A 16030-nucleotide genomic window follows, 5' to 3' on the forward strand; every position below is an offset into this window, starting at 1 on the left:
GAGTGGTGGTGTGAAGGTAAGTTTGTCACCCAGACTCACTGGCTGGAAAACATTGGCTTAAGGTGTGTCATTCTAAATAGTTTAACAGCATTTCCCATTTAATAAAAGAAAAACCAGGAGTCTGTTTGTTTCAGCAGTGTGTAGCTGGATTCAAATCTTGGCCCCATTGAAGCACTGGAACTCTCCTAGATTTTAACAAGATTAGGCTCTGTGCCATATTTTGTTAGGTCCATCAAAACTGGAGTTGGGTTTTGTGTTTCTTTTTTTTTTTTCATTAAAAACATCTTTGTGTGGTCTGATGTGGACAGACAACACTTTCAAACAAGGATTCACAGAAGAGAAGCAAAGAAAATGAAAATATGAGGGTTGTCTAAAGTACCACTTCTTTTTTTATTGCAGATACGTATTTGGGCTCGGAAAGAGGCAGTTAAAAATGGGTATGTTGACTATGCTTTAAATATCACAGGCCCAATATTTTCATTTCTGGAAGACTTACTTAACGTCAGCTATCCTCTGCCAAAAACAGGTGAGTTTACTTATTTTCTTAAATGGACCAGAAATGGCTGCTGATGGTGTGACATTCACAGAAGCAATAGGTTCTTTTGCAGTATTCTCTTCTCACAGCCTACCTACATTCACGGAAAAAAATCTGTAAGGTTTTTCTTTCACTTAATTCTCCTTTCTGCACAATGTCTTTTATTAATCTGTAACTCTGCATTCTTGCATGCTTACCCCACTCTTTTAAAGCATCATTTCCTAAAAAAGGGACTACAAAGTAGATAGAAAGAAGTTATTCAGTGATGTGGCTATTTCTGGGATAGACGATTGTACCAGGCAAAGATGTTGTAGTCCCTTTGTCTGGGAGATATATTACCCTGGCTATATATTCCTGTGCATTACTCCCCAGAAAAAAGACTCCTGCAGGAAAACATTTTTTCTACTTAAAATGGACAGCAGGTAAGTCAGTTAAGTCAAGCTTCGGTCAAGAAAAAATCTACAGTTCCAATGTACAGTTTTTCCACTATTTGTGCTTGGATTTCCAAGGAGTTCAGCATGTATATTATGGGCAAACTTTTGTACAAATTGGTAGGGTATTGAGAGCACAGAAGGTGTTTCTTATTTAAAATGAGTTTTGGACCTGCCCATGTTTTTAGCAGACTGCGGGACTGGTAGGGGAAGACTTTCTCTCCTTTCTCAACTGGATAATTTGTTGATTTGTGAAACCTGTATTTTGGCACTTGAAAGAAATTAATTTTTATCTGTGTAAATGCATTATCTTCCGGTATATTTAGAGACTAACTTGCAGAATTACTAACTGCACTTCTTATGGAAAAGATAATACATGCAGTCTTTACTCTTTAAATTTTGTTGTTTTAGTAATTATAAAAGCTACTCAAGGGTTGTAGACAATTCTGTTTCATGCTTGTGTTCTTCTGGTTACTAGCAATGTCAATACATTAATTTATTAGTATAAAAATATTATAGAATTGAAGAAGAATAATAGTATTGCAGGCTTCCTGTTAGGTAAGGTTTCAGTTTCACAGAATGCTGTAATACCATTGCAGTCCCCAATGTAATGTCATACAATACCAACTACATTTCCCACTGACTTTCTCTGAAGTTTTGCTTAAAAATTAATAGGATTAGGTCAGCCGAGAATAACTTCTTGTGAATGCTAGAGATTTCTATTGCAAACTCAAAATATGAAATTAAAAATTAACACATTTAAAATCAGGGATATTTAAGGGTTTGTCTTCACCTGACTTTAATGCACTTCTAAGTGAGCTCTCTTGCCCCTGGCTGGCTGGAGGCGGGCTGCCTCACCATTGCTGTCAGCCTGAGGTGATGAGCCCCGCTGAGATGCAGTCTGGTTTGCTGGCGTTCAACACCACGCTTACATTAACGGCCTAGCTTTCAGACTGGAACTGGCTTATGGTTTGGAGTACAAGCTTGTGTCTGCTTCCAAAATGCTCTGTATACCTCTGTATACCTCCTCTTTGCTGCTATGTTTAAGCAGTATATCTTCCTTTGAGATCCTTGATGTTTTGTCTAACTGTCACATTTGAACTGGAAAACTGCTCCCTGTGCATAAAGCAGAAGGGAAGTACAGAGGTAACAGCCATACTGTGGATCATGTTTCTGAGACACTTTTCAAGTAAGAGTGGAAAGGACCCCTCCACTCAGAGCTGGAAAGACAAGATCTTTTTACATCAGTTGCTAGGCTGAAGAAAGAGGTAAGTATTATCTTTCCCAAACAAAGGAGGAAGTCATACAGAGAAGGATTTCTGAGAGCTAGAAGTGAATATATTCTCTCCTAGTAGAATACAGCCTTCATTTTTGTTCAAAACACTTGTATGTACAAGATACAGTACAGGCCTGGGCTTCCTAGGAATTTGTAATGTGGCTTCCTGAAAGAGTGGCAATGATAGATGCAAAGTATGAAAAGAATTTTGACAGATCATTTGCCATTGTACTGCAAAATATTCGTATCCTTTAGTCGCACTGTGAACCAGAGTGAGCATTAAAATCATGTGAGCATTTTACTTCTGAAACTTAAAGATAACTTCTCTTTTGTCTGTTTGAATCAATTTAGATGTTGTCGCACTGCCTGATTTTGGAGCAGGTGCTATGGAAAACTGGGGGCTAATGACTTTCCAAGAATCATCATTGATGTACCTCCCAAGTGATAAATTCACAAGCAAAAAGGCAATGATTGCCATAATTATGTCACATGAGCTAGGACACCAGGCACGTGGTAAAAAATTCTTTGTTTGCCTATGAGGTTGTTTGCTTTGGGTTGCTGATGATGCAGTCAAAGATTAGTAGAAGAAATATAGTGACTTGACAGTAGGGGCTGTGAGCACTAGAGTACTAAAAGACAATTTGATCCTATGTTCTGCTGATAAATCGATAATAAATGCAGATTCTGTCATATTGCAGACTGCATACTGACTGCACAGGATTTACAAAAATACAAAATTGTTAATGGGCTACTTTTTTCTTTCTTTTTCTTACACAGTACCCGAATGCCATGTAGGAATGGCATAATGCTCTCTATGTATAGTACACTTAGTACTTCGTTGGGAGAATTAATGAACTTCATAACTATTCTTTTGTAGTGGCAGTGCATGTACACGTTGCAAAAGATATTTGGTTTTCTGTAAGAAAGCTTATGTTGTGGTAGACAAAATTAACATGGACACATTTTACAGTGTAGCTGGACCTTCGTTCAGTTTTCATAGAGATTTAGAAAATTTTCTTACTTGGTTTGGAATGATAATGCAGTTTCACATTATTATTGTTTGTTTAATTTGCTGTTGCTTGCCAAAGCAACAGCTCTGCACTTAGTCAACAAAGTAGGCAAAATAGTTTAACTTGGCTAGTGCACTTGTGTGCCCTTCTGACAAGGTCTGTAGCTTTTCAGACTGTTTTTATTGCAGGCCAATAAAACAAACATCAGTACTTAAACTCTTATTTTTAAAACAAAGTTGTCATTCAAGTTTTTAAGAATTACCAAATAAAAACCAAATCTGCAAGTGAACAATTTCTCAGTAAATATGAACTACTAAATATGAGTTTATAGCAGCCATTGTGGAAGTTCTACTGATTGCCAGAGCAGGGTTATGATGATTTTGAAATTGTTAATTCCCTAGTTTTGTTTATCATTCCCCTGACAATTTCCTTTTGTTAAGAACATGGGTAAATGTTTTTGTAATTGCTTGATAAATGCCCATCATGGATGGATGTGATCTTTTAGATACATACATTTTACTGGAAAGTGTTTGAAATTAAAGAAAGAAATGACATAAATCACTGACGTCCATACTAATGGTATGAAATTGTAGATAAAGCAATTAAAATATAATTGCCCTGAACCTCTGACTTGTCCCAAGGTTCATCTTTTTCTACTAAATTTTCACTATCTGAAGGAATATCCAGCATGTTATTCAACTGACACATTAAATACAGTTTAAATACCCATTAAAAAAAGTTTCTTCAGCGTAGGTATGTGTGTTTAACCTGAAAAAACCAAAAAACAGCAGTCCAAAGAGATGCTGAGATACCTTTTCTTTCTATTTAAGTGGTTTGGAAATCTGGTTACAATGAACTGGTGGAATGATCTGTGGCTTAATGAGGGACTGGCATCTTACTTTGAGTACCTTGGAGTTACCTTTGTTGAACCCAAGCTTTCACTGGTAAGTACTAACTCTTACTGAGGTAAGCTAAAGTTGCAAAGTTCCAGGACGTACGAAGAAAGGGAAGTGGAGGAAATGAGGTTTAAATAAGCCATAGTATTAGTAAGTTAACTTGCCTGGAAATTACTAGCAGGTCTTGATTCTTCCCTGGAGGTTCTCCATCTTCTGGGGGCTATGATTATACCCAGCTCTCCTATGTATTCTGGTGCAGAAGGTGGCTGGATGGCTGTGACTCTGCAGTGCCAAAACGTTGGTGTTTTTCCTGTAGATCTGTTATGTAGTGTTACGAAAATACCCCGCAGACACTTATAAAAATAATACGGGTTTTATTAGGTTCCCTTAAACAAGTTCGAATGATGTCTGGTTAGGAAATTTTTACACAGAACAATACCTTACACGTAACTGACAACTTAAAACGAGGGAAAAACCGGTTTTGCAAGTAAATCAGCTCCCGATTTAAATCCGAATACCTTCTCTTTGCCAATGCAAAGAGAGAACTATTTACCAACAGTCTAGACCATTCACAATAGCTTTATCTCCCACTATCTAATAGAGGAATCTCTCGCTTACAGAAACGCAATTTCTTACCAAAATATTGTGGTCGGCATCCCAACTCCAATATTTCGTAGCCTCTGTTCTAACGTCTTAGAACAGAGCGAGATCCCTTTCTCTGCCTTAGCTTGTCTCCGAGAAGAGACAGCGTTCTGCTGCTTCTGCAGCTTGCGGCCTTCACGCCCTGTGCTCGTTACTCGTGCTTGTGCTGCTGGTGCTGGTGCTTCGCTCGTGGCTGTCTCTTCGACAAGACTCCCGTTTATATAGTAGATAGACGTGCACTGTGGTCAATTATCAGAGATGGGATCTAAATGAGTTTTCGACAAAACTCAGACTTGCAGGCACCCTCTCCACAGGGGTCCGGAGCCCTGTCTTTGTGTGCAAGCACCTGAACGGAGGTAGCAGGAGAGCTCCTGGAGTCTGCCTGTCTGCTCCAACACAGGAAGGATAATTAAAACCCATCACAGGTAGCAAACCTAACTTTCTCTCCTGGGTCCTGATGATTTGCCTCCCTGCGTGTCCAAGCTCTTTTTCAAGCATCGCATACCTCAGGTGTCTAAGGAGTATCTAGGCAGTGTCTAAGTTGGGCCATTTTGAGTCTGTTTAGTCCTCTGGGTCCCTGGAGGTCTAGCTGTAGATAAGGCAAATAAAATGCACATAGCTAGTGCAACAGCAGAGTTAACTCCTTCCTGTTCTGCCTAAATGGGAACAAGCATAAATCCCATGGCATATTGCAAAACTCCACCCACCATTAAACTCTTGAGACAGCAGGACAGGTGCTGCTCATTGTAGCTGTGAGGTGAGGTGCACGTGCCTGTGCAGTTGTAAATGTCTGTGCACAGTGCCCTCAGCTTCCAAAGAAGGGAGGAGCCTGTAGTCTGGGCAGACCTGAGGCTGCAGACAATCCAGTCTGCTTTTTATGTGGCTCAGCTGAAATACCATTGGTCACTTTCCTTTTCTAATTCACCAAAGTACTTAATCACATACTAAATTGAAAACTAATACAGGCATGTCAAACAAATTCTGTCAGAAGGCTTTTAGATAATGCTAACTTTCTGTGCTGCTCATTGTAGCTGTGAGGTGAGGTGCACGTGCCTGTGCAGTTGTAAATGTCTGTGCACAGTGCCCTCAGCTTCCAAAGAAGGGAGGAGCCTGTAGTCTGGGCAGACCTGAGGCTGCAGACAATCCAGTCTGCTTTTTATGTGGCTCAGCTGAAATACCATTGGTCACTTTCCTTTTCTAATTCACCAAAGTACTTAATCACATACTAAATTGAAAACTAATACAGGCATGTCAAACAAATTCTGTCAGAAGGCTTTTAGATAATGCTAACTTTCTGCTTTGAACTTCAACAACAGCTCACTTTATTCTTTGTAATGCAGTATTTTAATATCATTGAAAAGTGATATTAAAGGGTACCAAACTTTAAATTGGAAGTAAATCCTTATCTCCCTTCTAAATTTTAATATTTTCATTTAGATGCCTGTCTCTAAAAATCAACAATTTCCATTTTGTTTATGTCCATAAAGTAGATTTTAAAATTGTGCAGTAATTCCATTTGATAAATTACAGTTACATGATGTGCCTTGGAAATTCAGAGTAAGTTACACAGGTGTGAGAATAAGGGCTTTTTGGTGCAGTTTTGTGGGCCATACACATTCACAGAATCGCAGAATGATTGATGTTATAAGGGACCTCTGGAGATCATTGGTCCAACCCCCTGCTCAAGCAGGGCCTTCTAGAACCAGTTGCCCAGCACCATGTCCAGATGGCTTTTGAAGATATCAGAGGATGGAGACTCCACCAGCTCTCTGGGAAACCTGTGCCAGTGCCTGGGCACCCTCACAGTGAGAAAGTGTTTTGTGATGTTCAGAGGGAACCTCCTGTGTTTTAGTTTGTGCCCATGCCCTCTGGTCCTGTCACTGGCCTGGCTCCATCTTCCTTGCGTCCTCCCTTCAGGTATTTATATGCATTGATGATATTCCCCTGAGCCCTCTCTTCTCCAGGCTGAACAGTGCCTTTCCTTATATCATCAGTCTGTTCATCATCAATATGACCTTTGCTGGAGTCTCTCCAGTATCTTTCCTCTGTTGGGGAGCTCAGCACTGGACCAAACTCTCCTCACCAGTGCTGAGCAGAGTGTCAGGATCTCCTCTCTCAACTTGCTGGCAACACTTCTCCTAATGCGGTCTAAATACCATTAGCCACCTTTGCTGCAAGGACACATTCCTGGCTCACGTGCAACTTGGTGTCCTTCATGTCCCAGGTCCTTTTTCATAAAGCTGCTTTCCAGCTGGGTGTTCCCCAGCATGGATTGTTCCTATCCAGCTGCAGGACTTAACACTTCCCCTCCTTAAACTTCCTGAGGTTCCTGCTAGCCCATTCTCCAGCCTCTCCAGGTCCTTTGGGATGGCAGCACAACCCTTTGGTGTATCATCCACTCCTTCCAGTTTCCTGTCATCCGCAGACTTGCTGAAGGTACGCTCTGTCCCTGCATCCAGATCGTTAATGAAGTTGTTGAACGGGACTGGTGTTGAAATTTGCCTCTGGGGTACAGTGCTAGCTGCTGGCCTCCAACTAAACTTTGTGCCACTGATAGCCATCCAATTACAAATTGAACCCTGAACATTACATTTACTGGCTGTTTACAAGGAGAAAAATTGGTCAACAAATTTGCTTTCATTAATTGGAAGCCTATGTTCTTCTCTTTGAGAAGCAGAAGTGCTTAAAGTGGCCTGCAGTGTTTTACCTTTTTAATGATGTAATTCTTCCATCCTGTCTTAGGACCGATATGCAGCTGGGGGGAATTGAATCATTTGACAAAAAGAGAATTCACTGATTTACACCAAAGGAGCTGTTTTTCCTGCATATTTCTCACTGGGTTACAGCAGAAACGCTGCATAATTAAACCTCGCTATCTTGGTAGCTTAGTTTACAGGTTGTTGCTCGAGGTTGCAGCAGACAAAATAGAGAATTTAGGAGGAAAATGCTGCCATATTAATCACATAGATGTAAACGAGATACAGGTTTTCAGTTTTGAGGATTTGTTCATTTCCTGTTTAATATAGTTGACTTATTTTTCCCCAAGGAGTACGCTGCAATTGTCTTTGTCAGGCCCAAGACCACAGTCCTCTCAGATGTAAAATTTTCACTGATTACTAATGTTTCATGTGGAAAATGTTAGAATTGGGTATACAATCCCTTTTACTTCATGAGAAAGTTAGGGAGGGTGGAAAAAGATCATTCCTTTTCTACTGACAGACTATTTCTATTAGTGCTAATACCATAATTTACATTCTGTCCTGAGAGTAAGTTTTTTCTGTTCAGCTCACTTAAATTTGTCTCTTTCTTGCAGGACAAAATTTTTTATGATCATGTAGTACAACCCATCTTGAGGGAAGACAATGAAATAGGAGTTCGATCACTGTCAGAGAGTGAAGACAAGATCAAAGGATCATTTTCTTTAATGTCTCTGTTTGACACCATCACGTACAACAAGGTTAAAAGAATATATTTGTATATTCTAAACTAATGGTACGAAGTAGGTTTAAGAGGAACTGTTGAATTACAATGCTTTTTGTAGGTTTGTTTTGTCATTCAAAGTTCATTTATACTGCACACAGAAATTTATTTGATGTTGCAAATGTATTTGGCTAGGAAAGAAATAGTGAAAACATTTTTTTAACCTCCATGAAATATAAAGTGTAGGACTAACTTATCTGGAATATAGTTTGAAAAAGCATTGCAATAATAATAGCAATAATAATTAATGTTTTCTCATAGTTTGGGGCTTTGGTTTTTTTTTTTTTTTTTTTTTTTTTTTTTTTTTTTTTTTTTTTTTTTTTTTTTTTTTTTTTTTGTACTCCAGGGTGCTGTTATTACCTGGATGCTTTCTGGCTTCCTGACTAAGAAGTTGTTTATCAGAGCACTCACTGTAAGTTTAGAAAACTTAATGGCTTCATCTTCATTTATAAGCCTGAAAATGACAGTTGTACAAAATGGTGTTTGCCTTGCTGATGTTTTTCTTTGAACCCTCATGAATTCTGATGGTTCTGTTTGTTTCCATACAGTCATATCTGAAAGAATTTTCCTTCTCAAATGCTAACCAAGATGATCTCTGGACCCACATACAGATGGTACTCATTTTATTTCTAATATTCTTGCTCTGGTGTTTAGTACAGATCCAATTTAGGAGACATACACTCCTTGTAGAAGAATGCAGTGGAATTTGGCTATCCCTAGTGTAGTCATTTTCTTGCATAAAATTTGCTTTGCTGGCTCTTCCAGCTAATGTCTTCCTAAGTGTTTATTTGGCTGCCTAACTGCACCTGAGATCAGTGGAGCTAAGTACAAGGAGTAGAGAGATAGGATGGGAAATCGGGGCCAGGTGGAGTTTTGGGTTTCATGGGGATTGCCTAAACCTACATGAAGTTGCATAGCCTATTCTTCTGGAATTTAAGTTTCGCCAGATCAGGCTGTGTGATGCTCTGGCCTTGATGATCAAAGTTGCTGATATGTTACAGATCCAGCAAAGTCTGTACCTAGGGCAGTAGCTCAGCATTTCACCCTTTGCTAGTTTTGGCAGAAATCTAAATAAGAAAGCAGGTGCTAATAATAGGGGGGTTTTTTTTATCACACTTTCCTGTTCCTTTTAAGAAGGTTTCTGTTGTGTTGCAGCAGACTTAGGTTAAGAATGAGAGTGTCACAATTTCAGGTATGCAAGGCTGTGACATCTTTTACGGCAACAGAGACTGTACCATTTCACACTAGTTGGGACGATAGCTTAGTGTGTTTTTCAACTTGTCTTTACTATTCAGTTTGTTCAATAGGTAGTCACTTAAAAATCTTTGTGTTCCAGCAGCTTTACTTGAGTGCAATTAACAAATCAGGTCTGCCATCGCCATACAGGGGTATAAGTATATCAACACTGAGAAAGATGAGCAGTCAGGTTATAAGAATGACAAATGCCTTCTCAGTATTTCGGAAATACTAAAAAGGCTTTGTTGTCTTTATTTTAATGTCAGTAATGTTCTTTGAACTTTGTTACATTGATTTTTGGCAGGAATCAAAGACCAGCAAACTGCTAAGCAGTTATCTTTTTTTCTAGTATGTTAGAACAGCCCCTAGAGTGTTGCTGAAACAGTATCAGCAAGTACCTGTTTGTTGTAAATATTTCTGATTCCTGTTTCTCTTGCAGGTCGTAGATGCACAGGATGAAGTTCAGTTGCCAGCATCTGTAAAACAAATAATGGATTCCTGGACATGCCAAAATGGGTTTCCACTTTTAACGTTAAATCTAACCACTGGCACAATCAGTCAGCAACAATTTCTTAATAAAAAGAATGAAAACAGTACTGATTCTTACAAGTATGTTTAGCTTGTGTGTTTGTTGTATGCCCATACTTCATTTTTTTTGCAGGAAACTCTTCAGTTAGGACATTATGTTTTGACCATCTGATTTTTTTTAACTTCATGTTTTTTCTTGTCACAAGCTGTCAGGTAAATTCTGTTTGAATTTACAGTAATTTACAGTAGTTCTGCAATCCACTTGTTTTGCCAGAAAGTTGCTTTCCTCTGGAGTAGTGCCTTTTTCAGCCACATAATGGCTTTGTAAGATCGGACACAGGTCACAAATAGGTTGTAGGGCAGGAGTTTTGCCTGGCATTTTCTTCTTTCCTTACCCTCAATTTTATGGACTGGGGAACTGGATGAACTACGCTGTAGCTTATTTCTGGTGCACATATTCCCAGTTGTCCTCTCCTTGGTAAGGATAAAGGGGTTGCATTTAAGTACTTACATAAAAGACCCCTTTCTCAGAAAGTGTCAAGTATGCAGCTGACACGCAGCTCTAAAGTTCCTGTCAGTGGGCAGTGCCGAGTGCCTGGCACTTTTGAAAGCTGTGTTGCTTATTTAAATGCCTAAAAACGTGATAGAAGGAGCTGCCATTGGTCACCCTCTTTGGAAACTCAGGAACTTTCATGAAATTCGGCAGCTGACGTGACTGTTGGGTTGCATGGACAGGGTCTGTGAGATAATGTGGGGAAAAAGTGTAAAGGAGAACAAAACCCAAAGCAGTTTTCCCTGGCTGCTATTGCTGGTCAAACAAACAGCCAAAAGAAATTTTGATGAGAACCCCAGAGATTCCTTTGCTCTCAAGCTCCAAGCATTGCAGAGCATTAGTCCAATCAGTAGTTTTGATTAGCTTAGGTAAGAAGTTCCAAGTTACAAATGTTAAGCCCTTTACTGTAGTTAGCAAGAAGCAATACCATGTGAATGTAAGAAAATCTCAGGATATGTATGACAGAATCTCAGGGTTTTGAAGGTTTCATCTGGTTTTGTCACGAGTTTAACGTTCCTTCAGAAAGTTGTCAGAATTACAGTTGTATGCTTGCTGGGGCCTTTTTTAGTAGATACCCTTCTGAAAAGAAGCTTTACATTCTCCAGAAGTGGGGTAGAGTGAGGAGAATAAAATTGCTGCCCAAAGAAGGAAAGCCAAAGTACAGAGGTACAGTGGTACTCAGATACCTAGCACTGAACAATATTCCAGATATGGGTGCCTATTTAAATACGTGCTAGAGGTCCCTCCTCTTTGATGAGCCTAGGTGCTGATCCAGTGTAAGCACTGATGAGGTTTTGAGCATTAGAGAGGAGAGAAGGTAGATGTAGATTCTTGTAAGAAGGAGCTCACCTGCAATCTAGTTTAACATCATCTGAGAGGGGTTCTTTTAAGCATAAGAGTTAATAATATTATCTCTTTCTTTTATTAAGTAACACATGGATTATTCCTATTTCTTGGATGAGAAATGGATCGTCACAACCCTTAATGTGGCTAGATAAAAGCAGCAGTAAGTAATGTATTTGTTCACGCATGCTAAAACCGAGCTGATAAAACATAACTCTTCTATAAACAGAGGATATATTTGAATTGAATAGGGACATAAAACTTTATTACAGAAATGTGTACGTTTTTCTGTCATGCTAGTTTTGTGACAGAATAGCAATGGATTTACAAATAGATTATATTGGGTTTACTTCATTGCATCAAACTTCAGTGTATGTTTTTAATAATATGGTAGAAAGCATATTATAAGTAGAGTTTTCCACAATTTCGATTTTACCATTTTGTTTACAAATCCAAACACTTAATGCCTCATGCTTCTGTATTATTCTTAGCCCAGCAGATCTCACTGATGTTACTGACAGCTTTTGAGTATAGGTAGGGTCTCAGCTGTGATAAATTATCAGCTCAGGTAGTAGACTGAATAAGACTGAATACTACAGCTGTGTGTAGTATACCAACATTGTTGTCACACGTGGATACCTGTAAAACCAGAAAATTAATATTTTCAACACTGCTTAATTTAATACATTTATGCAAATTAAATACAAAAATACTCTTGTCAAAAGAATAGGATTTTAAAAAGTTTTAAAAGCTAGTAATAGAAAAGTGAGTTTATGGACATCTCCAATCATATAAAAAAAAATCAGTTCTTTCTCAGTGCTTTCCAATAAGCTTTTTGTAGAAGGAGAAGAAATGAATCATTAGAATGGGGTAATCATTTTTCTGTGGCAAGTTAGCCCTAAACTTAATCAGCCCTTGAATCAGTTACAAGGAAATGCAGGGACTGATGTGTTTTTGGAACGCTTAAGAGCAGAACTACCATATGCTGTGTGCATAATGTATCTTTTAACCAATGCAAACAGAGGGTGGAAAGCTGCTTTCCCTCTTTTTCAGGCAATAAGATAGCTTGAGTTATCATTTTGAGGTATATGGACACGTAAATAAGCAAACAGTGGATGTTTACTCCTCTGACTGCTTTAAAGTTAAATAAACCAGCGATTGCTAAGACAAAAAAAAAATTGCAGAAAACAATTGTTGGGTGGCACTTGCCTGGGAGGACTAGTGTCATGTTCTAAGTTTCTATTTTTGAAGTGATACCAGTTCTATTTGCTCACCCATTTCCTTCCATTTCCTCATCATATAACTTAAGAGCTATAGAAACTATTAAAAAACCCATCATGTTGTATCTTCCTGAAGGAACTATGATAAAGTAGAAACTCAGTCTTAAAACACACTCCACTTGTAGTTGAAAGCCATGTACCAAATTTTCCAGATGCTATTCAGTCAAGGAATTTGCATTCATGTTTTAAGATTAAAAAAAATAATAATAAATTCGACTTTTTGATGCATAAAGAAACCAAATGGCTTCTTACAAAGGTAGAAATGTTAAGGGTAATTCTAAATTCAGTTTGTTCCTGTGAGATTGAAATGATTCTGGTGGAGAACTGTTACATTACCGTTCAGAGACATTTGTCAGAATGGTTTTGGTAAGTGAAAATGAGGGATTTGGTACAAAGTACAATTTTTTTTACTCTAAGTTTTGAATAGTTGTTGCAGTGGCATAACTGTATATAAAGAAGAAATATCTCAGAGGTGATTTTGTGTATGTATATTTTTGCTGCAAAGAGCTTTGCAGGAGCGAAATTATTATACTTCTAAACAGGTTAAATTAAACTCCAAGCTCCAAGCTGGGCTGCCAGTAGCAGCCAAGCGTGTTCATTCAGCACTGCACTATACAGTGTTAAAAGCCCGTGCTGTTGGTTTAGGGCTCCTCAGGCAATGTCTACAGAATTAACTTCTGCCCATCTAATTGTGTCGGTCACTGTCCATGACTGAGACAACTGTGCAGCAAAAAAAGACACACAAGGATGATGGTGCTGTTATGGTAGAACATGTTTCACTCAGCCTGGGGAGTGGAGAAGCACAGATTTACTATTTTAGCTCGACCTAAAAGGGCTCTTGATGATTAGTAGACCACTGACTCAGTATGTCCTTATAGGGAAACTGCTGCTAGTGCCCTGTTTTAGCCACCCATGCTGTTTGTAAATGGTTAAGCCAGCCATCTGTCATGTGCCACTTTTCTATCTCATTTAACTTGTGAAGATGACTGAGGATGAATCCTGTAGTACTTACTCGGTCAAAACACATTGAAGCCTTAAGTGTTCTGCTCAGACTAAAGTGGTGCTGGTCTAGACTATGCACCAATGTTGATTTATTGTCTTAAGAGAGTTTGCCTGCTTAAATCAGGATGATAGTAGCCAGTTAAAGCAGCACTTGATTTCTCTTCTGATGAGGCAGCTTAGAGCCTTCAAGGCCGCCCTTGCTACATCAGATCTACCGTAAGCTGTTGGGAGCAAGTAATCAGACGAGCACATGTAAAGTAGGTAGTGAGATGTGAGAACTGAGATGAAATGGGCCTGCAGAAGGAGGCCTTTGGTGAGAGTGTCACTTAAAAGGACTACAGAATTACTTTATTTAAAATACAGTTTTTCAATTGCTTGTCTCTTGAATAAACGTAGCTGTTTTGCTTTCCTTGATCTCCATTTATGTTGATACTGGTAGGTGGTTCTTTCTTCCATAACACACTGAGTGTTGTGTTGTGGAGCAGCACTGGGAGCAGTAGGTGTGCTGGAGGTGCATGCTCGGAAGCAGGCTTGAGGATAGCGTTCCTCATCCAGACTGTTTATTCTCGAGTAACCTTTCTGAACTCTCCCAGCTGCATGTCATCGAAAGGGTAGGAGCAAAGTGGGTCTTTAGCCTCCCCTTTGCCATCTCAAGGTGCTCAGCACCTGAGGGGTCAGTTGCGTGTTGAAATTCTTCTGCGGTGCAGAGCAAGGATTATAAATGCACCAAGCTTTTCTGGGATTTTCTTTGAGTCCAACCTCAAACTTGTGTCTCAGATCTCAGAGGAACACCAAGTCCGGTGTTTAGAAATGCAAGAGAATTCAGCAGTATGCAGAAAATAAAATGATACGTTTTAATGTCACTTTACAGAAGTCTTTCCTGAAATGCAAGCATCAGAGTCAGAATATGACTGGATCCTGCTAAATGTAAATTTAAGTGGATACTACAGAGTTAACTATGATCAATTAAACATAAAAAGATTAGCACGCTTGCTTGAAAATGATCCAAAGGTAAGATCATACCTGTTTTCTCAAGTTTATAAACAGACTCTTTCCATGTTTTTCTTCTTGAAGTTCTTAGCAGTAATCACCTTGATGTAAGGCTGGAATAAGAGACACGTATCACCTAAGAAGAAATAATCCACTATTGCACCACTGACATCACTGACAGCCTTCCATGGTGGAAGAGGAACAGGCCCAAGAAGTTTCACATAAGCATGAAAAATAGCTTTACATGAGATGGCATTCTGTCCTCAAAGTTGTCTTAACAGCTTGTGGTTCTTACAGTGTCTTATATTTGGCTTGAAGAGTCATTGGTACGCATGTGTGACTGAGCTTTATCTGCTGCTAGGTAAACATGGAGAAGGAAGGCTGGGAGAAAGCTTTTTATTTCCATATTTCCTCCATAGTTCTGCTAGTGACATTTAAAAAAAAAAAATTATCTGACAAGGTTTTTGGTTAGTTTGTGGGGTTGTTTTTTTTTTATGGAGATTTTTCTTAGAAGACAGGTTCCAGTCAATTCTACGTGGGCTCTTTCAGTCCTCTATAGACACTGTAATTCAGAGTAGATTTTGTCCCACCTCTGAGTTGCCACACCTTGGTCTGAAGTTGAAAGTGGCACAAAACAGCCTATACCTGTGGTCGTATATAGTTGTATATGGCGTAGTATTTAATGTCGCCTAAACCGAGAATGAGCCACAGGCTGCAGCAGTAAAGCCAGCTCATTGGTTTTAGTAAGAATGGTGACAAAGCTTAAGCTTTCAGGATAACAGTAGTGAGTGCAGTCAGATGGCTTCTGCAGAAGGGCCGGACACAAGGCCAACTGGAACATGTGGTGTGGGTAAACATTCCTATGGCACACTGGTTTCCTCTCTTCTAGGCTTTTTTTTTCACAGCAAATCTAAGTGAGCACAAAATTAGGTGTGTGCTGGCTTGGGGCCATTTTTTGTCAGTGGGAAGGTTTGCTGGAGTAGCAGCCAAGCCGAAGGGGCATGGAAGAGGGAGGAGACCGGGGGGACCAGCAGTCCTTGCAAGAGCATGAGCTGTAGGCAGGGGTTCACCCATGGCGCTGCCTCAGTCATTTAATTCATGACGGTGCCGGACTCCCTGCTGTGGACTAATCTGAGTACGTATTCTGAACTGAAGCCTCAAAAGGAAAAATGATCCATTTTATGATGCTTTGTAGAAGATTTTGCCTTGGAAAAGTGATAGGGAGTTGTATTATCCTTCTGAAACATAGTAAAGCTTTCTTTAAACTCTTAATGACGTGTTTAGATCTATTAACGCCACATGAATGCTTTCTGCAGGCTATTCCTGCT

At 39.3% G+C, this 16030-nt stretch overlaps 1 protein-coding gene across 1 annotated transcript in view; it reads left to right on the forward strand.

The window, feature by feature from the left end:
- The window catches only part of LOC104494285 (aminopeptidase Q), a gene marked incomplete at its 5' end in the record, with an annotated part of 32019 nt that overhangs the window by 3178 nt on the left and 12811 nt on the right, over positions 1-16030 (forward strand). Inside the window, 9 exons of the mRNA XM_010137094.1 lie at positions 400-526; positions 2594-2748; positions 4083-4196; positions 8104-8247; positions 8617-8682; positions 8819-8884; positions 9946-10115; positions 11517-11593; positions 14584-14725. Coding sequence (XP_010135396.1) covers positions 400-526; positions 2594-2748; positions 4083-4196; positions 8104-8247; positions 8617-8682; positions 8819-8884; positions 9946-10115; positions 11517-11593; positions 14584-14725 — 1061 coding nt within the window. The remainder of the gene's footprint in view (positions 1-399; positions 527-2593; positions 2749-4082; positions 4197-8103; positions 8248-8616; positions 8683-8818; positions 8885-9945; positions 10116-11516; positions 11594-14583; positions 14726-16030) is intronic.

Source organism: Buceros rhinoceros, unplaced genomic scaffold (assembly GCF_000710305.1).
Source record: "Buceros rhinoceros silvestris isolate BGI_N320 unplaced genomic scaffold, ASM71030v1 scaffold6035, whole genome shotgun sequence".
NCBI classification, from domain to species: domain Eukaryota; kingdom Metazoa; phylum Chordata; class Aves; order Bucerotiformes; family Bucerotidae; genus Buceros; species Buceros rhinoceros.